Below are 23,044 nucleotides of genomic sequence, written 5' to 3'. Positions count from 1 at the left end.
GGGCAGGAGAGTGACAGTTAACTTTCCCATTTAAATAATGGTGAAGTGGGAAATGCACAGGAATAACTGTCCAATGACAAAAATGAAATCCTGTCATGGCAGGCACTGTCCAGACACCCTGCCATGTCAAGGTTACACCCTTATTACGCATCTGAAAAGAACTCCTTTGTCCCCTGTTCTCCCTACCCCTTCTGGCTACCTATATTGAGAGCTTCTTCCTTGACCTATGAGGGAAAACACCCCCAAAACACAGAATTATCTTCTGGAACATGGGCCCCTTGCAGGACAGGCTTCCCCCTCTAGGTGAGTGTTCTAGGAACCCATCTGTATCAGTATACCAGCTGGCGTTGTAAGATGCTATGTTTGGCTTCAGTGAATTTTTTTGGAAGACTCAGCATGTTTGCCTATTTCATGATGGGTGATTTACAAGTACACATTCCCACACAACTCTGAGTGTTCAGCAGTTTTTGACCAAAAACAGTAGGACCCCATGCCCTACTCTTCCTATTCACCTGATTTCTCTCTGAGTGACATTTTTTTGTTTGTTTCCCTGTTTGAAAAAGTCCTCAAAAGTAAATGTTTTGTTGATGTGGAAGAGGTGAAACAAAAAATGGCAGAAGCACTAAAAAGCATTAAAATCAATGAGTTCAAAAACTGTTTTGAGCAATGAAAAAACATCTCAATAGGTATATTGCAACAAATGGAGAGTACCTTGAAGGTGACTGAAATTTAAACATATAGGAATCAATATACAATTTTTTTTATTTTTTCATTTTTTCTTAAGATTTTATTTATTTATTTTTAGAGAGGGAGGAAGGGAAGAAGGAGAGGGAGAGAAGCATTAATGTGTGGTTGCCTCTCACGTGCCCCCTACTGGGAGCCTGGCCTGCAATGCAACCCAGGCATGTTCCCTGACTGGGAACTGAACTGGAGACTCTTTAGTTCACAGGCTCCAGCTCAATCCACTGAGCTATGCCAGCCAGGGCTCAATACACAACTTTTAATAAAGAAATTCCAAGTTTTTTAGGTCCCCCCTCGTATTGTCATCCATGGCTAAATTATGTAAAGGAATATGACCGTTTTCTGCTTGTGCAATTTGGGAACCTGGAAGCTGTTTTATAGGCCATTTTTGAGATTTAGTTCAGGGTTTATTTGCCAGCACAGTTCCTTTGAAACAACATATTTAGAAACAATAGAAATAATATATATATATTTTTTTCTTTATATATATATATATAGATAGATAGATAGAAGGAATTCATGTCTGTGAGCCTCCATTTGTTACGTGTGCCGGTGTTCACAACTTCATTAGTAGAGTCCAGAAAAACAAAAACAAACCCAGGTCTTTCAAATGCAGGAAGTTTAACACAGCAATTAGCTACACAGGTGAAAGAACAGAGAAGCCAAACAAGTGATGGTGAATAAACCCAGAGACTAATGAAATCAGAACACTGCTGCATACCCTAGGGAGAGAAGGACAATAGGAAGAAGTGATATTATCAGATATTGTCTGAGCTCTTGGCCCTGATAAGAGAGGATGAGCTCTTTGAGGGATCTGAGCCATTCATGTTTTTCTCCTTTGTGTATCCCCATGTAGTGAGCACTCAGATGTTTTACTTGAGCAGAGATAAGCAGTAAGTCCTCCCACTGACTTCATTTAGAATACCTATCAGAGAGCTGAACTGTGGCAGACATGATGGCACTCAATCCGGGTGATCCTTAATTTGTAGATCAGCTGAAGTTAGTTATTTTGGGACCTTATTTAGTTAACCCATCGCTGGCATTTAGAGAATGAGAAAGAACTTTTAATTTAAATGTTCCCTTCCTGTAAAAGACATTTAGAGTTTGAAACAAAACCAACTTTTGTATAAACATAGAAGGGAGAATTACAAAGGAATAAAGTCTGTAGGTGGCTTGCGCCAAAAAACGTTATTTTAAAAAGTGTGCTTTAGGGACAGAGAAAGAGAAAAAGCTTTTCAGAATTGCTGGGGAAGTAGTAGCTTATAGCTACACAGGATATATATTAGTCTGATTCTTTTTTGGAATCACTTTCTAAGTTGATAATGACATTCCTTTGGCTAATGGTTTGAGAAAAAAATTATCAACTTATTTTCATTTACTATTAATTAAGAAGGACCCTGTAAAATATTTCATTGGATATTTTAGCAGTCAGAAAGATCTTATTCTAGAATATGATCATAAATTTTGAAAACATCACAAATGCCATTTAATCTGTTCTTGAATGTGCCTTTATATGCTTAAGTGTACAGATATGCTAGATTCAATTTAGCTGTGGCTTTTAGAATAGCCTTGAGAAAAGTCTCAAAATAGTAAGTACATCTAACAACTTGGAAGTTGAAAATAGTTTGAGAAGCTTTTTTGACTATGTTGCCTTTCCTAGAGAGAAAAAGGGCCTTGCTTGAAGACTTCTCAGTGAATATTTCCACTTAAAAATGGAAATGAAGATTTTGTTTTTGGCAGAGCACATTAAATTCATTTGTCATGTTGTGCTTTAAAACCATTTTGGCATACCTGAGCATGTTGTAATTCTTCCATTTACATAGAAATTTTAGGTTTATTTACTTTTCACATTGGTTTAAAATAAGAATTATTTACAATACAATATACTACATTTCATATCTTTATTTTATCCTTCACATATAGTACTCCCATTTTAAAATATCCATTAAGGCTTTGATATTGGATGTGTCTAAGTAGTGTCAAGGCTGACTAAAAGGGGTAAAATACATTGTTTAATCTATTTCACACCTAATATGTGAAGAGTAAGCTTTTCTTTCCTGTGTTGATTTTGTGGAGCTGCAGTGTTGTGAAATAATCATTTGGTAATTTGGCAGTTTTATTAAAAATAATTACTTTGTTTCAGTCTTTATAACATCATCTTTATAGTTTTGAAAAGATATAGTTGGGGGAAAATTCCTGCTTTGGTACTGATCTGGAGCAGAAACTGTGCTATGATCAATCTTTTCCATCTCTAATTGAGTTGAATTTCTTTAATACTATTTCACAGTGAAATATAAAAACAAGAGTATATTTTTGCTGCTTAAAATAACTGGTTTTGCTATTTAAGCATGCTCTCTGTAATTTCAAAGGACATTTATTTCTGAACTTCTTTGCCCTGAGGAGTTTAAAATGTTCTTGAAATTGTAGTTGTCTATTAAGTATTTTTCTTTTTTTTATATTCATATTTATTGTGATCTTGGAATTATTCCTGTCAACATACTAAATATTTTCGATTCTTTTTTTTTTTATTCAGTTACAATTGTCTGCATTTTCTCCTCATCCCTCCACCGGATGGAACTAGAAAGTATTATGCTAAGTGAAATAAGCCAGGAGGTGAGGGACAAACACCATATGATCTCACCTTTAACTGGAACATAACCAACAAAAGAAAAAAGCAAACAAAACATAACCAGAGACATTGATATTAAGTATTTTTCAACTGTCAGTTCAATTGTACTCGTGCTATTAATTCATTATGAAGTGACGCAGGAAGAAAATGTATGTGATAATATGAAAACACATATTTGTCAAAAAATAAGTGAGTCTGTATTGAAAACGCTCTGCTGTGGTGGGAGTGAAATGGGCACATTTTGGGCACATTTTGGCAGGATACCATCTCATCAGACAAGAAAACATACAGAAAGATTTTAGTTCCAATCCTCAGACATTTGTATCGTGCACTTAAATGTTTTCTTTTTGTCCCCTACAGGTGATATTATACCCAACTTCTAATAGCTCTAAGTCAGCTGATTTGCACCGAATGATAGTTCCCAAAAATAGCCAGGATTCTGACTTAAAAATCAAATTGGCAGTGCGAATGGATAAACCGCCACATATGAAACATAGTGGGTGAGTGTTTAATTGAAGGTGTTTTTCTGTTGAATTATTGCATTTTATTTCAGTGAATTACTTTTGTCAGTTTACTGAAAGGCTTTCACATGGAGTGCCCCCCAAATGACATACATACATTAACTTAATTTTTAAACCTGTAGACATCTTTAGAGCTAAGTATATATGGTTATTTAGTTAGTATAACTGTTTACATGCTAATATAATGTTAGCACTTGATTGCATTGGTATTACACATCACTTGGTAAAGAACAGTGATACATGGAGATATTGTCTAAGTAATATTTTTCAAAATACGTCAATAGTTGAAATAAGCCTAGCATTCAGGTCCCCAGGAATAGTTAAATTACATAGACTATATTAAAGGTGGTTCAAATGTAACCCAGGCAATTGTATGAGTTTTCATAGGAGAGATGTGAGTGTTCAACCCGTGCATGATCGTAAAACTGAATCCATGCTGGAGGAAACTGAGCTGGCAGGTTGGCCAGAAGTGCAGGGACTGGCTCCTGGGGACTGCTGTGGGGCAGAGTCATCTGCACCAAGACCCTTTTCCCTTGTTGCTGGTGGGGAAACAGGTCTGAACTCGTAAGCACAATAAAAAAATGAATTTAAAAAAATACAAGTTTCTCAAAAAGTGTGTTCTTGCACAGAGTCTGCAGGCTTTGGACCCAAATCGCCAACATGTTGGCAGAGTTAACTGATGAGTCAACAAGATAAGGGTTCTTTGGATGACCTTAGGGAAAACAAAGCTGGGCTCTGAGCCTGGAGGGGGCAGTCCACATGAACAGATGACAGTTGGGATGGGACTAAGAACTGTGCTGCTCCTGTGGTTTGGGTGGGCAGTGTGTGCAGAATCAGACCTAGTCTCACCAAGGGAAACACTCATTTGGGAAGCCCACGTTATGGCGTCCTTAATGTAGTCATGTAGAGTAAAGACTGTGACTCAGCTCATAATGCGGTTGGAATTCCTGGGATTTAAAATTCAGAATTCTTTCTTTCATTCATCCATCTACCTGCTCACCACTGATTTATTCTGCTCACCACTGATTTAGACATTATTGAGCACTTACTCTGCTGAAACCAGAACAGACCTCAGTGAGATACCATGCCGGGCCTAAAGGACCTGGCTAGTAAGGGATTCGAGCTTGTATACCAATAATTATAACACTGAGCCATAAGGGCTGTAAGGGAGGAATGTGAACTGGGAGAAATAACACATGATTCCAGCTGGAGTTAGTCATGAAAATCTCACAAGACAGCTGACTTTCAAGATGAAATCTGAAGTATTAATTCAGCAGGTGGGCAGTGGGGAGGAAGGGCATGCCAGTCACATGACCGAGTGTGTGCACTGGCAGGAGTCTGGATGACAGTGACAAGTTTGGTGCAACTTTTAGACCAGAGAGTCTGAGTACTGATGCTCCAGAGTGATTAGAGACTAGTAGAAACTATGCTCCCTAGAGTTAGATATATAGGAACATGGTATGTTTCAGCCACTACAGTTATATCTGCCCTGGTTTTAACTTAGTTTCTTTATTTTAATGAATGGCACAACAAAAAATGGGAAATTATGTGTTATAATTGCCCCTAGTGATAGCCCTTAATTTATGCATGGCCAGCACCAGAGTGAATAACCCCCAGAGCCTTCAGGTTGTCCCAAGAACCAAGATTGAATGTGAAGTTGGGCACATGGCAAGTTCTGCAGCCGTTGGCTTCTGTGGAAAGAAAGCCTTGCTGTGATCCTGTCAAGTTCCTGCTTTAGAGTGAATGATCCAAGGAAGGTGAGATAATCCAGCCCACTTTCAAGGCTCGGTTTTTGTTTGTTTTTTATTTTTATTGTTTTTTAAATCACTTCTTTGCACTAAAAGAGAATTGGTTTATGTCACGAATCAGTGCCCTTTGACAAATTCAGAGCCCCCAGGATGGCTCTGGAGTTGGAGTTGACATCTGGTGAAGATGAAGGGATTACCAAAGAGAATATATCATAGTCTCTCAATTTAATCTATAAAGCTCAAGATCTCACCGTAGATTCCGATCAGGAATGATTCAGGTCTCAGCTACCTCAGTAGTCATCTACCATTTCTAAAAGACACTAGCAGGCGTTTTCAGACATCCAGGTATCTCTGAAGTTTATGGTGTGTAAAAGAAAGAAATTCTAGAGTAGAAAATACCTGTGATTTCAGTTTTTGGGTTGAAAATATCTAGAGTTGGTTTGTGATGTAGCATAATTAAGAATATTGTAATAGTTTATAATAATAGTCATTCAAAAATTACTTAATACCAGTATTGGACATGATAATGATCAACTAGAATTGAAAGCTTTCAACATTGCTCTGATAGGAGTGTATCCCTACGGGAGGGGACAGCACAGGTGTTTTACCACAAGCACAGTTGGGATTACTGAGTGCCTGTGTGGTGAGTTTTAAATATTTTAGTATCACCCTTGTGCATATTTGTATGTGAGAAAACATAATTTGACCTTCATCATAACTATATTCACCTTTTCTGAGGTGCTTCATAAATGGATTTTACTGAACTTAATTACATTTAAGAAGAGAAAGTCAACTCACCATTTCTCTCCCCAAGTGCTCTATCATACGCCAAAGCAATAATTTAATAGGAGGACATAGTAGATTAATAGCATTTTCCTTTGGGGCTGGATTGTGTTCTGTCAATAATTCATCTTGTAATGAATAATGAACAGATGAATAATGAATAATTGAAAAAGAGACATGTCAAGTTAAAAAAGATTAATATGTCTTTAAAATATGGCAAACTCTTCTTCCATATAGAGTTGACAAGTAGATTAAACAGTAAATTGGAGGGTTATAGATTTTATCTTCAGAGTATTTCCAGGAATAGACTTTGAAATCCTTTTAGATTTTAGTCATGAACCTATTTTCTGTTTTAATAATGGGGATGTGTATATCTTTATGTGAACTGTTTTAACACATATTCTCTGTTTTATTCATTTATCACATAAGGGGCCCCTGTACTGTACCTAAATAAATATTCTGTCAATGTTACGTATATTTTTGTATGTGTTTCCAACAAGACTGTGAGTTTCTCAGGTCTATTTGAAACCCTCCTGCCTCCCAGAGTTCATAATCAAGGAGAGATGTGAATAACGATGATGAAAATGATAATAGCGCACTGCTTAGAGTTTTAAGGAAAAAGTAGTAAGAATGAAAGTAAACTTTATAAATTGAAACTGAAAGGGTTTTAAACACAATTCATAGGAGATAGAGTATAATTTTAATATGAAAAATGCCTAAGCTAGATGAAATGCATGATGTTTGGTTCTTAACTATTGCATTTTAAAATGACCTTCTTTTGAAGCAGAAAGAAAAGTATCTGATTTGAAGCTCTTGTTTCTGACAACTAATCAGTCTATCACCGTATACATTAGTTTTTAAAAACAGAATTGACTACATGCAAATGAAAATATATATTTAATTTGTATAAAATAAACATAATGATAATTTCATTCTTTTAAAAACAAACTGGATGTTACCATCAGGCATATTTGGTAAAAAAAATTTCAGTGCATTTATTCTTTTGGAGTACGTCATATAAAGTAATTATGTAAACAAACGCATATAAATCTGTTAAATGAATTACCAGTTAGATTTTGAATGGCTGAATAATTCATATTCAGCTTTTGAATTTATTTGCCTGCTTTTTTGAGTAGCTGGAAGACAGCCTTGTTCTTGAACAAATGGACTATCCTTTAGCATAACCTAGTGGCTAAGTAAAAGTATTAACTTAAGTCTTAGAAATACTATCCCCATTTTATTAAATAACATTTTCCTAATTCAAATGATATTTTCTCAACCAAAAGAAAGGCAAAATAAAGTGGAACTAATAAAACAAATGACTTACGACAAATAAGTCTATAGTTGAAAAGGAGAAAGAAGAATATTAAATTGGCCATCACAGATATACGAAGGCATTTCGACCAGGACCGATCAGAAGTCTGCAGACAGCTGGTTATTTTATTGTCAAAACTGAACGAGAACTTCATGAATATATAACTATAGAAGAGTTTTGTCACAGTTAAGAATTGGTAAGGTAAAACTGTAGTTATATCTCATATAAATCTTACATTTCTTTTTGTGTGGAGTCATACTTGGCGATTTAAACATGTGTTGAATAAATAGAAGTTGAAATTTTTTGAAATCATCATATATGAAGTCTCTATTTAATTTACATCATAAAGGCATAAAAGGCACTGGGCCCATCTGTAGCTGCTGGGGGGGTGGCCAGTAGCTCAGCTCCCTGAGGCAAGAACAGGATGAGCACCAAGCTGGCTGCATTTCTGTTTTCCCCTGCTCTGCCATAGAGAGGGCCCCCAGGCATTCCCGGGCTGGGCTGTGTCATGCATAGGGAAACTTTTAGTCACATACTTAGAATTCAAACAAGGCATTTGCTCACACTGTGGAATGACTGCACTCTAATAAAGTTGCACTGTTTTATTTCTGATTTAAGGTTCTGATCTTCAACTAATTTAGGGGACAGTCTGATGGCCAAGGGAGGGAAAATCTTCTCCTCTTTCAAAATGGCATTTGCATGGAGGGCCCAGGTCTTTACAGAAAGCACAAGTCTATTTCTCCCCAGGAAAAATTGATTTCTCATTTTAAAATGACCTCTTAGAATGACTTTTCTACATGACCTTCTCTGAAATAACCATGTATCTACATCTGACCTTCACCTGCCTCTACAGACAGGTCTGTTCGCACTCCCCATTTGAATTTACCTCATGGGGCTTATCCCGATTTCATAGAAATCCCACTTCTTGTTGCCTTGCCAAAACTTCTGACAAAGTATTTGCTAGATTATTCATACGTAATTGATTATTTTTCCATGTACAACTTTCAGAAGAGAAGTCTGCCTGTGGTACTTTATTAACATTGATATAATCATTGTAGAATGATAAAAAGAGGAAGCTATAAGGCCAAATTTCTTTTTCCAAATGCCTTCATATTTAGGTCATTTTCTGTGTGCTAACTTAAGTCATTAAGTATAATTTATATAATGATAGAAATATTTTCAAACATGGCTTTCATGGTCATTAAACTAGATGTTTTAACTTACATTTCTTTGCAAAACTTCTCTGATTGCTTTTTAATAAATAAACCTTTAATGTTAAATTTAAATGTGGCTTTTCCATTCACCACCCTTTTACTCTCGAGATTTTTCTCCAGGGGAATAACATCTTGTGAGGTCAGTGCACATGACCCTTCTTCACCTTTCCAGGACTGAGGGCTGATCAGGGGGCCCCTGGCCAGAAGGAATATGTATTGTTTTGGAAATGAATTGTAACTTCCTCCTTATCACCTTTTTGGAGTAGCTTCTTGTCCTATGACTGCTTCTTGACCTTTTCTTTACACTGAGGTAATGTAGTTTAGAGTCATGGGTAAGACACATGCCTCCTTTGCCTGGAACCCCTTAAAACAAGTCTCGGACGCAGGGGACACAGGGGGTATGGTCCTGCCTCATGGACCTGCCTCATTGGTGCTCCCTGTAATGTGAGGAATAAAGGCAGTATCTCTTCCACCCAGTGTGCCTTGTGGATTTTTTGGCTTATCCTAATGAACAGTAGAGATCCCCGGGCTTGACCTCATGCGTTACACATCTTAACATACATTATTTTCTTTTCTTACTTTTCATGCATCAAACTGCTTTCTTTTGTTTATAGACAGACACCTTAAATGTCACATCTGAGCATCTCAAACAAAGGCACTTTAGGCCAAATAATTAAAAGAGGGAAGATGAGGTCCTTTTTTCTTTATCTTTTTCCAGAAACCACACACCATATTCATAGGTTATCTTAATTAAGTTGGGGTACTTTTCCAAAAATTATAGTGAAAACTATTTGGGAATACTATAAAATTTTATAACCAGTCTATGTATAGAATTATAGAATTGTTTCATTTTCTTAATTGATGCCTTACTATAAAACTTTTGTACTGTGTACTGACACAGTGATACTTTTCATTCTTTTGCACACATCCAGAAGTTTTAAAATAATTATGGCACAGATGGAGGCCAGTGCAGTAAGAGTTATTGAATAAGCACTAATTTAAGAGCCAAGACATTTCTCTTTTGGTCTCAGTTCTGTCACTAACTTGGGCAAGTCACTGCATCTTTGTTGGCCTCGGTTGCATCAGTTGCTAATGGAGACATTGGATTAGAAAATGTGAATGTCTCCTTATCCCCCTGGGAATTCATGATTCAGCAAATCATTTCCTCCCCTAGCTCTCCAGGAACATGTTCCCCTCCACCCACTGCAGGCATCCCTCAGATGCAGGCTATACAGAGTTTTGGGAGAAGTGGGGCAACCTGGAAGGAGATGACAGATTTCCGGATTTGTTTGAATTTTTCAAGGCAAGAAAGGAACTAGGAAGACTGACTGAAACAGTAGGCTTTATGTAAGATTAATTTGAAAAATATACATTATAGAATTACTATGTTCTGATAGTGAGTATTAAAAAACAGGCATATAAAAATTCAGAAAGGTACTTCCGGCCAAGACAGAGGTGTAGGTAGACACACTATGCCTTCTCGCACAACCAAAAGAAGGAAAACAACAATTTAAAAACAAAAAACAACAAGAACTGACAGAAAATCAAACTGTAAGGAAGTCCAACAACCAAGGAGTTACAGAAGACACATTCATCCAGACCAGTAGGAGGGGCATAGTGCACAGCTGGGCGAGAGGACTTGTAGCAAGGCGTTGGCTGGGGGATCCCGCAAGGGGGCAGCTTTCAGACTGGGTAGTCCCACATTCGTGCACAGATAAACAGGGAGGGACAAAGGGGGAGCAAAACAGACCTTGCAACCCCAGGGCTCCAGCTTGGGGAAATTAAGCCTCAAACCTCTGACTGACAACCACTTGGGGGTTGAGGCAGCAGTGGGAGAAACTCCCAGCCTCACAGAAGAGTTCATTGGAGAGACCCACAGGGTCGCAGAAGGTACACAAACCCAACCACATGGAAATCATCACCAGAAGGGCCCACTTTGCTTGTGGGTAGCAGAGGAAGTGACTGAAAGCTGGCAGAGAGCAGAGCAAGTGCCATTGTTCCCTCTTGGACCCTTTCCCCACATACAATTTACAGCGTAGTACCATGGGCTGTCCCACCCTGGTGAATACCTAAGGCTCTTCCCCTTTATGCAACAGGTGCACCAAACCAAAAAAAAAAAAAGCGCAAATGAAAGAACAGATCAAAGCTCCAGAAAAAAATACAATTAAGTGATGAAGAGATAGCCAACCTATCAGATGCACAGTTCAAAACAATGGTAATCAGGAAGCTCACAGAATTGGTTGAATTTGGTCACAAATTAGATGAAAAAATGAAGGCTATGCTAAGTGAAACAAAGAAAAATGTACAGGGAACCAATAGTGATGGGAAGGAAACCGGGACTCAAATCAACGGTATGAACCAGAAGGAAGGAAGAAACATCCAACCAGAAAAGAATGAGGAAACAAGAATTCTAAAAAATGAGAAGCTTAGGAACCTCCAGGACATCTTTAAACGTTCCAACATCCGAATTATAGGGGTACCAGAAGAAGAAGAGGAAGAACAAAAAATTGAAAACTTACTTGAGCAAATAATGAAGGAGAACTTCCCTAATCTGGTAAAGGAAATAGACTTCCAGGAAGTCCAGGAAGCTCAGAGAGTCCCAAAGAAGTTGGACCCAAGGAGTAACACACCAAGGCACATCATAATTACATTACCCAAGATGAAACAGAAAGAGAGAATCTTAGAAGCAGCACGAGACAAGGACATAGTTACCTACAAAGGAGTTCCCATAAGACTGTCAGCTGATTTCTCAAAAGAGACCTTACAGGCAAGAAGGGGCTGGAAAGAAGTATTCCAAGTCAGGAAAGGCAAGGACCTACATCCAAGATTGCTCTATCCAGCAAAGCTATCATTTAGAATGGAAGGGAAGGTAAAGTGCTTCTCAAATAAAGTCAAGTTAAAGGAGTTGATCATCACCAAGCCCTTATTATATGAAATGTTAAAGGGATTAATCTAAGAAAAAGAAGATAAAAAATAAGAACAGTAAAATGACAGCAAACTCACAGTTAAGAACAACCACACCTAAAACAAAAACAAAAGTAAACTAAGCAAATAACTAGAACAGGAACAGAACCACAGAAATGGAGACCACATGGAGGGTCATCAACAGGGGAGTGGGAGGGGGAGAGAGGGGGGAAAGGTGCAGAGAATAAGTAGCATAAATGGTAGGTAGAAAATAGACAGGGGGAGGGTAAGAATAGTATAGGAAATGTAGAAGCCAAAAAACTTATAAGTATGACCCATGGACATGCACTATAGGGGGAGAATGTGGGTGGGAGGGGGTATACAGGGCGGAGGGGAGCGAAGGAGGTAAATGGGACAACTCTAATAGCATAATCAATAAAATATATTTTTTAAAAATTCAGAAAGGAAATATGTATACTAAACATGCGACATAGAATAATAGAACAATGGGCAATTTTTTTTCTACTTTCCATGTTTTCTGTGAAGTAGTTATACTATTATGATGAAAGAATTCAGTTATCACACTAAAAATTAAAAAGCAAATAGGTTTTTAAAATTAAAAATAGTAAAATTTCTTTTACCCCAAACCTGCTTATTAGGGAAATTCATCTGCGAGGATTCCATAAGGTGAGTCTTGAAGAAGGAGTCCTGTCCATCCAGTCTTTAAAGGAGCAGTGCGGTTCAGGAGCGGGAGCTCTGGGGCCAGACTTCCTGCCTTCAAATCCTGGCTTCCTCACATAATACTAAGTATGTTTTAGCTATAGATAAAACCCTATAAAAGGTATGTATTTGAGTTGAGGTACTGGTAAAAGAAGTAAAAATAAACATAAACACTCAAGACATAAAACAGAGCAAAAATTACTTTAAAAAGTAAGTAATAAAAGCACTAATTCCTTCTGACCCCCATCTCTGACCCCTTTCTCCCTCGCCCCTTCTCAAGCACCCATGAGACAGGCCTGGGCTCCAGCTCTGAGGGCAGGTTGCTGCTCTGGCTCTGGGGCTATGCGCGTCCCTAGTTTCTTCATCTTTAAAACAACACCTTGAGTTCACTAAATGATCCTTAGGTTTCTCACAGCTCCAAAATCTATTTCTTTTAGTTCTTTATTTGAAACCTAAAATTCAGTCTCTCTTTAAGGAAATTAAGATGGAAATGTTCATATTCCTGGGCAGGATGGGAAAAGTTAAATGATTTTCAAGCTGCATTACTCTCTTTACAGACATCTTCATAAACAGGAAGCAAGACAGAAAGTGGTGAAGAATCCAGGCTTTGGAGTTAGATAGACCTGGGCTCAAATTCAAGCCCTGTCATTGGTTATGCAAACTTGGTCAAGTTATTTAACTTCTCATAACATAGCCTCACTTTGCTCATCCATAAAGTTGGGTTCTCCTGAGCACAGTAACAGTTGTTATTAAAATAAACAGTTTTTTTAAATCATAGTCTCATGACCTGTAGTAAAACCTGATTTTAATCATATCATTTGGGTGTATTCAGAAGAAAATGTTCAAAGATAGATGGGAAAATAAAAATGTACAAATCCTCAGTAATTCCTTGAGAGTATAAATGTTATATCCCTCATCAGGGCCCTCTGCTTAATTGTTGGCTTTAGTTTACATTTTTATTTTACAGCTATTATGTATGTAGGTGTTGATGGTATTTTCTTTTACTTTGTGTGCCCGTGTATGTTTTACTGCCAACTTTATTTTATCTTCTCTATTTCCCAAGGGAGAAAAATGAAAATGTTACATAAGAGCTCTCAGTCCTGCCTGAGGAACTGACTTCTGTGATTTATATGAGAGACAAAATAAGCTCAGGTTCTGAAAGAAAGCACCTGGACATTATTTCATAGCAAGTGAGAAGAATAAGATACAACTTCTTGCTTTATTTCCCAATGCAGAGTCCAACATATTAAAAATAGCAAATGCTTTCAAAACATGAATTTTAAATAACTAGTGGTATCTTTGGTATGCTTAGTGGAATTGCTAGTTTTACTTTTAATTTTCTTACCTAAATCATTAGACAGACAAAGTATTACTTGATCCTACATAGCTCTAAATGTTCTGCCAGGTTTTGCTAGTATTAAAATTTGTCCACTTTTTGGTCAGTTGTTGGCCTCAATATTTTTTCCATACCAAAGATATTAGTTTTAATTTTAGCTCAGCTATATTTTGTATGTTTTCAATTATAGTTTTATACACACTTAATTTAAGGTGGGATTGATAAGCTTACTCAGAACTTAACTTGCTTAAAGACTGTTGTTTTGTACTTACCACAGCAGGCAAGACATTCATGTAATTGGGTAATTAGTCTAATCATGCATGTTAATGTTTCATGAAAAGAATTGCTGGGAGAGATTGGTGTTGCTGAGATTGGGGTTCTGCAGTTGCTGCTCTGACATTCTCAGCTGGTTCCAAGTACAGGACCTTGGCAGTTCTGACATCAGAGAAAGCTCTTCCCCGACATCCACTGCCCTCCCTGTTGTCAGGGCTCTGATGGGGTGTCCTCGCTGCAGAGGGGCGCATCCTATCGCCACCCATGGAGCGTGCGTTTCTCTCTTCACTGCCAGCTTTCTTTTTAACCTGCTTCACTCTCTTTAAACTTTTAGGAGCATCTGATATTCTTCATCTATTAACTGTCTCACCAACTAAAATTTGATTTCCAATTAGGTGACTTACTGTTGACTAGATCTCCAACCAAATCTAATTTCAATAGGAAAGGAACTTTGTCTTGTTCACTGCTATTTGTAAACCTGGTTGTTAGAAAATTGCTTACCACTTAGTAGAAGCTAATATTTGTTGAATGAATAAATGTCTTATTTTCTGAAGAAAAAACAGAATGTAGAACTTATGTCACAGGGTTTTTTTTAATATTCAAAATAATTGTGGGATTGATTTATGTCATTATCTAATTGGTAACACTATAATGTAAGTTTGTTGGATTATGCCCCAAAATATTATTGCCCCCAAAGGAATTACAGTAAGTTTCATTATTCTAAAATTCTCTGTATGCCTAGAGATCTAAGACTGTCCACAGAAAATGTATTCTCTAAGAAAAATACGGTGAAGCTCGCTTATTTAATGGCTTTTTTCCTAGCTCTGATGAAGAAGGTAGATTTCTAATATTATCTATTATCTGTCAACATTTATATTTAGACCACTCCTGTGATATGTGGTTAACTGTAGGAGAAAGTTTTAGCAACATTTCTTGTGGTTAGGAGTATACCACAGAGTTCACTTATGTAAGAGTGATGCATTATGTAACCAGTACTTATTAAAGATAAAAAAGAAAACAAGATTAAAGTCTGTACAACTATTTTTGTGGAATCAAAATTCTTTCTCCTGTAGTGATTCCTGATTTGTAATAGTTACATTTATTTCAGAATTTATCTGTCAATTTTATTTAGTTAACACTTTTCCTCCATTTCGATAGGCACAAAAAAAAACTTAATGAAAATATTCTTCCCAGCAAGTGACAAAGCAGAATGAAGAGGAATTTAACAGGAACCAGTGTCTTGCTCATCAGGCAGAGAGACAGATCAAGTCGTGGGCCTACAAATGGAAGAAAAGTTGAGGGAATAAGCAAAAGAATGGGCTAACTGCTCTAAGGTTTGTAAAGATTTCAAAGGGTCAGAGCACAGCTGTGGGTCAACATTCGGAAGAAATGTAGGGGCTGAAGACTATGTAAGTTGGAGAACAGTGACCCCAGGATGATATCAAACTTGGCAAAAGCAGAAGCTTAAAAAAGCACTGCCTTCACAGTGAGGGTATGTAAGGGCTAAAGGAGCAGAACTGAGTCAGCCCAGTTGTGTTGGCCAAGCTCTCAGACATGAGTGAGCCCAGACAAAATGAACAAAGCCACCTAACAACTTGTAACTGACCACAGACCTGTGAGTGGGTCATGTAGAGCCCTGAGCCCTGATCAGTAGAACTGCTTAGTCAATGATAGATCAATGAGATATAATAATTGTTGTTTTAAGACACTACATTTTATAGCGGTATGTTACAGAACAAAGGCTGACTGATACTGTGCACTATTGTCTTGCTACAAAATCCTATTCACCTTCTCCCCCCTCTTCTCTTATAGTGCAAGAGATCCACAGAATTGGATTAGTCATAATCCTTGGCCCGAGCTGTATGCCACATTGATCTCTTCATTTATATATATGTAATCTTCATAATGACTTTCTATAAATATGCCCTCACTTACTAATTTTATTAAAGTGGGCATTTGAGTGATTTTCAGATTTTTGTTAGTTCAGACAGTGCTACTCTGAATAGCTTATATATGTCTCTTTGGTACATATGGGCACTTTTCTTGAGTGTGTACCTAAGAGTAATTGAATTGATGAGAATGTAAAATGTGTATCTGTGAGATAATACTAAACTTTTTCAGGTTTTACCAAAGTTGTACCAAGATCTGCCCTCCTTTTGGTATTTTACCACACGCTACCTTCTTTGGACACTTAGCTTTTGTGATGTGTGTGTCTTGCATCTATGGCTGTAGCATTGTCTCCTGCAGGCAAGGATCTGGACTCTTAACTTTATTACTTTGCCCATAGACTTGAGAATATAGTGCACAAAATTAAATATTGATTAAGAATTTGTTGATGTACTTTGAAATTGAGTCACTGTGAAAATTTCTGGGTACTGCTCCTCTTTCTATTTCAGGCATCTGTAACCTGAACGTGCTCTGTTGTAGAATTATAACCATCCACACTCTTGTTTGTTTCTCCAGTTGAGGTTAACTCCTTGTAGACTGGAGGTTACTAATCAACATTGTTCCACCAGGCACTGAATACATGCTGGATTTCATCAAATTAGTCATTCAAACTTATTTATTGATTACCATGTGCCAGACTCTTCAAATGCAAGAATGAATGAATAGTATGAATTTTGTTATAAAAATGGTGATGCTTATAAAGAGATATTAAGCAGCACTGGAAATATATTAGATATAGTAATACTAATTACTGCCCCCACTGATGTAGAATAGCTGTTAGCCTAACAGCATAGAGCAGAAGTGTAGAAAACTGTAAAAGAAAACAACTTAAGCTGGCAGAATATGACATAATTGTATACACAGTGTGGAATGGATCGAGTACTTGACTGTTTCTTCCATGACTTTCACATCCTGGTTGAAAAGACATCATAAAGAAGCCATTCACAGAACCTGATGTAACTGGTGGTTTAAAGCTGTTTCCAAAAACCCTTATATATATATATATATATCAGAATTCAAAAACAATTTAAAAAATAGGCAATTTTTAAAACCTTTTTACTCTTTTTTGAAGGTGTTATATGCATACACAAAAGTGTGGCCCAAGAAGACTGAGTATAATTTTTATCGGTCACTATGATTAGTGAATACACAAGGATACACATAATGATTATTTGAGAACAATATTCATTACCTGAAAACTATTGTCCTTATAGGTAGGATTGTGATAACTATATGTGCTTATGAGCACTTATTAAACTAAACAAATATGACACATATTTCAGAAGCGTGAACGGGCTCAACTCCCTTATGAAATGTAAAAAATGATAGAAGGAAAGTTGATGAAACCTGGTGATCAGATAGCTTTCTAGATTGAGATGGACTGTGATGACCAGGCAGAAGAAATTACCGGTGAAGGAAGTCAAAAGGCACAAACTTCCAGTTATAAAATAAGCCATGGGAATGCAATGTACAGCATGGTGACTATTGTTAATAACACTGTACTTCATATTTGAAAGTTGATAAAAGAGTAGATCTTAAAAGTTCTCATTACAGGGAAAAAAACATTCTTTAACTATGTTGATGGATGTTGACTAGCATTACTGTGGTTATCGTTTTACAATATATACAAATATCAAATCATTGTCATATACCTGAAACTAATATACAATATTAAAAAGCTGGAGTTACAAGAAAAATCATCAAAAGAACATAAAAGTCACTTCATAATACCCTTTTAAAAAATAGATATTTAAAAGTTAAAAGTGCTTCCTTTATTCTTGACCCCCATATGCAGTATAAACAATTTTGTGCATATATCTTTGTCATATTAATATATTCAATTTATAGTAATTTTAGATCTCATATTTCCATCACTGATATTTTCTCCTAGAATCAATCACTCTTTATTTAATGTTCTGACTATTAAAGTCATATTGTGAATAAATGGGTTAAAAATTATTTTGTAATTAAAGTTATCCCTACAACTTGGATTTCTATAAAATCAATTGATTATAATAAGTTATAAAAATGAAAAAATTGAACTTTGTGATACAGAGTACAAATTGCAGTAGTGATTGATCGGTAATATACATGATATAAAAAATTACTAGGCAACAAGGAGAAAGTGTGTATCCTGCTACCAAATATTCAGTGAATGGATTATAGCTACAATCTTGCCTTTAATGTTTTTCATTGTAATTGTCAGGATGAAGTATGGAGAATCATGGGACCTTAATAATATGCCTTGCCATTTTAATTGCTGAGAGAACTAAGAGAATCTTAATTGCCAGGAGACACATTACTAATTAAAGTGTCATTTACATTCATTCTGAAATAATTAGTTGGAATATTTGTAAGAGCTGAGATATAAATTTAGTTCCAAATTCAAGAGCATACTTTGTTAAAATGATCTATTGTTAACAAAGGTTAACAATCATAAAATTTTAAATGTTTTTTTTAATTTGGTGCAATTTGATTTTTTATTGGATTATTGAACTTGAAAGAGTGAAGTTCACAGCATTTTAAAACTTAGTATGATTTTTAAGTTGCTATAATACTAAGTTGAATTCCTAAGTTGCTTTCAGATATCTGGGTATTAATATTTTGTTTTAGTTTTTATCACAATTTTGGAAAAACCTACTTTTTTATTTTTAAGATATTTATTTATTTATTTTTAGAGAGAGAGGAAGGGAGGGAGAGAGAGAGAAACATGATGTGCAAGAAATACATCCATTGCCCCTGTCACGCCCCCAACTGGGGGCCTGGCCAACAACCCAGGCATGTGCCCTGACTGGGAATCGAACTGGCGACCTTTTGGTTCTCAGACCAACACTCATTCCACTGATACACACCAGCTAGGGCTATGTTACTAATCTTTTTAAAACATCAAAACTTGGTTGTGTTCATTTTCTTTATTTTTATTTCTATTACAATTGATTTCTGCCCAAATCTATATTTCTTTCTTATTTCTCTAGTTTTGTTAGGCTGTGCTTTTCCTAACTTCTTCAGTTGAGTAATTCAGCTCATTTTTTCTCTACTTCTTATATTCCAATAACTTTCACTTTATAATATGTAGTTTTGGGTTTGGATTTTGATTTGCTTTTTATTTATTTTACTCTATTACTCAAGTTAAGGTTCCCCTCCACCCCTCTTCCCCCCATTTCTTCAGGAGATTCTTTTTCGTATCAAAGTACCTTTTTTTTCTATTTATATTGATCCCTTGGTTAATTTTTCATCCAGTTTTACCTTTAATTTCCTCCTAAAGTGGCATGAATGTGGTTCTTCTTAGCCATTTATTACACTTCATAATCTTTCAGAATTTTTCCTCTGTATGTATTGCTTCTATACTCTCAAAAGCACCATGTTAAGTTTTTGTTCTTTGCTTTTATTACCATTAACAGATACTTGTGTAAACTCCCTAGGTCAAATGGTTGTGTGTGTGTGTGTGTTTAGATAAATGGTTGAATATATGCTTCATGAAAGGCTTAGATATTCAGCTTCTCATGATGGCCTCGTTCATTTTAACTTTCATTACTCCCATCAATGAATTATTTGGTCTAAGCACAGCGACTGAGTCTGACCAAGTACTAACTTGGGAGACTTGCATGGGCCCCCCTCCCCATGATCTTCATCAGCACCATCTTCCACATTTCTGATCTAATAGTCGAGGTTTGCTGAATCTTAAAGTGCTGTGCATGCTGTTACTAAAAATACCCTCCAGATCCCCTTTCCTTCTCCTGCCACCCCATCCATATACAAAGATTGTTTGCCTTAAGATCTATCTGTGTAGAAATTTTTCTCTACCATTTCTGACGTTCATCAGAAAATGGTCTCACCTGATTGTGTTGATTTTCTTCTCCCCTAGTAAGCTTCCAGTTTAAAAATGCAATGGATTTGGGTACTTTTTCATCTTACTGATCTTCATAGATACGATTTCTATTTAAAGTAGGAAGTAACTTGGATTTTTCAGCATGCTCAATTGACAGGAGAATTATGGTTTTCATTCTTCAATCCCATAGAGCTTTCTACAGTGTATCTTAATTATGTCTGAAAATGCCTCGGCTGCCCTACTTACAAGGATCCTGTGGCCATGATCTTTGTCTATTTCATCTTTATTTCCTCATTGAATTCCTACTACGCTGTTTTACAAAGGATAGCTATCTAATTGACTATTAAATAACCATAAATACCTCCATTTGTTGTGTATGCTTTGTTTACTATTCTGTAACTATAATCTATAACTATTGATTATTCATACATGAAAAAGGGTATACGCTTTATCTTGTCTAACATTATCTTGTGCCCTCTGCCCTATTCTATGGAGATTATATTATGATAAAATTTGGGTTTGGAGAAGCCTAATTTCAAGGCTGATTCTTATGAGGACACCTTGTCCTGTTACAGATGTTCTTCCTCTCCCCAATATTGAGCTTTAGTTTAGGGCTTCTTCTAATGTCTTTTATCCTCCCTTATCCTCAAGTATTATTGGAAAAGTAAGAGTTGTAGTGGAGTTTTTTGAAAAGTTCCAAGAGGCCCCAAAATGCACGAGTCACTTTTGCTGATGTTTGACTTGATACTGCGTTACATCAACCTGCGATTTTACCATTAGCCTTAAAACAAAACCTACCTGCCACAGAATTCTTGTAGAAGTTTCAAATATATGTAAGTGTTCTCATAATTTACATGTATTTGGCACAGTGATATTCATTAGTTCTTACAGGAATATGTGGCCAATGTAAACAGGATAACTTTAGTAGTCGTGCCCTTTCGGTAGAAGTCAGGTGAGCATACTGGAAAGGTTCCTGAACAGCAGCAGTCAATTTTTAAAGTAGGATATGTGTCCATTATCTGGTACACTGTCACCCTTGTGGAGTACTCGTCTATTATACTGCTAATTAGCAAGCTGATGAAGTCTATGACTTCTTATAGCTGGGACATCAAAATAAAGCAGAGTGATTGCTTTAAAGTACTTAGCTACTTTAAATATGCTTAATCTTCATTAGTTCTCATAACTCTGTGATGTATAACTTATGGTATATAATGTATCATATTGTTTGTAATATAATTGATGTAACTTTTATATCAATTTACCAAGAGATTGCTGAAGCATAAAGAGGTTAAGGAATTTGACTAGTCATACAACTAGTGAGTGACCATGATTTAAACCTCAGTTTGTCTGATTCCAGAATTTATTCCTAAACTACTAGGCAACACTGCATAATAATAATCACAATACTTTTCTCAAGTGATCACAATATGAGCTCATAAAACTCAAATGCTGCCAAAGACAAAACAAGCCAAAAGTGTGAAGTGATTAAGTATAAAGTCAGTAAGAATGGAATAGTCAGTATTATGAGGATCAAGAGACCATGAGAAGAAATTCATAATATTTGTATATATTTTAATTCTGTGCTTTCACAGCACATCTGCAGGCCTGACTTGACCTATAAGGCCACCATTTTTGCATCTCTTGGCTTATAGAAATTATTCCTTTCTACCTTCAAATAATGTTTGAGGCTTTGCTAGTTACCACATACTCAGATATAGCATTTATTTTTTTTCTTAATAATTAAGGGACCATAGTTACATATTTGAAATTGATTTCATTGATATAAGAGTGAAAAGAATTACTTCTTTTTAAACATTCTTTTAAATTAGTGAAGTCCCATAGATGTACACTGCTATTACTCTGCCACCTGATAAAATGATCCTGTTGTCTCCTCTGTAGTTATATGACATTGAGGTTTGAAAGATGTGGTCCTATTAGTTATTGAATAACTGATTTGTAACCTCTAAATATGTGGGTCTTGATATGGGACATATAATGCAGCATCAGCTTGGTATTTATCCTCTCAGAATTGCATCAGACTATAGGCTTGGCATGGTAACTATCTTAATTCATAAGTATATTTTAAATGTGTGTCTTTGCTGTAATTTATTTAAAAAGCACATCTGTCTTTTTATCCTAGTGAGTATTCTAGATCCCTTCTATGTAGTTATTTTGCTAAAATAACATTTAGACATTATGTTGAGGGCTTTGTTGAAATAGTCTTTACATGTTAAAAATGTAAAATATTCCTAATTCAAGGAATTTACCTCTGTACAAAAGCAAATGATTTTTATTGTTTAAATGTAAGATTAGGAAACGAAATTTCTCATGTTAAAGTGCTGTAGAGTGTAGATAAAAATCAAAACCATTCTTTTAAAAGAATTCAGGTACAATTGATTGAATTTAGATCACCGAATATTCAGACTCCTAAACCAGTGGCAAATTAGGGAACAGAGAGGGCTGGAGATGTGAATGTTATATAATGAGGGTAATGAAGGAGCTGGATGTGATGTGCCTCGGGTGCATGTTAGTAGCTAATTCCAGTACGAATGCTTCGCAATCATTTGCCAGTTGCGATGCATGTGTTCGGCTAAATGGAAATCTTGGACGTTCTCTCATACACCCCATTATTTGTAATTGAACACCTGATTTTTATCATGCAACAAATTAACATCTGCACTGGATCTGTCTTTTATGCATATGGATACACTGATTAGAATTTTGCAGATAGGCAGGTACTTGAAAACAAAAAGACAACATTGTGAAACACTTCCAGCCATAATTTTTGATTACATATTGAGAATCGTTTAATTATCTTACTCCATTTAATTAGCCCTTCTACTTAGGTCAATTGCTTTTTTTATTAACATGACATGTTAGCAATTTGTTAATTGGCATGAAATAACATGAGACTTCTCTGAGTACTTTACATGTGTTTAGGGAAGCTAAGGAAAAGGCAAAGTGGTGTGTTCATTAGCCCCCTGCAGCATTGACCCCCGCCGTTGTGTGGTGCCACCAAATTGTGTGTTCCTGTCCTGTGAATTTCTTTCCTTCTGTTATACCAAATGAGATTGTGGGCTACAG

General features: G+C 36.2%; 1 protein-coding gene across 5 annotated transcripts in view; it reads left to right on the top strand.

The window, feature by feature from the left end:
- CADPS2 (calcium dependent secretion activator 2) overlaps positions 1–23,044 on the top strand; it is a 575,679-nt gene that overhangs the window by 315,648 nt on the left and 236,987 nt on the right. For all 5 annotated transcript variants that reach the window (XM_053926174.1, XM_024555170.3, XM_024555169.4 and 2 more), the window contains exon 8: positions 3,731–3,870. In XM_053926174.1, coding sequence (XP_053782149.1) covers positions 3,731–3,870 — 140 coding nt within the window. The remainder of the gene's footprint in view (positions 1–3,730; positions 3,871–23,044) is intronic.

The sequence above is a fragment of the Desmodus rotundus genome, chromosome 6, assembly GCF_022682495.2.
Source record: "Desmodus rotundus isolate HL8 chromosome 6, HLdesRot8A.1, whole genome shotgun sequence".
Lineage (NCBI taxonomy): Eukaryota > Metazoa > Chordata > Mammalia > Chiroptera > Phyllostomidae > Desmodus > Desmodus rotundus.
Note: the sequence above shows the minus strand (reverse complement) of the source record. Positions and strands in the feature narration are given on the sequence as shown.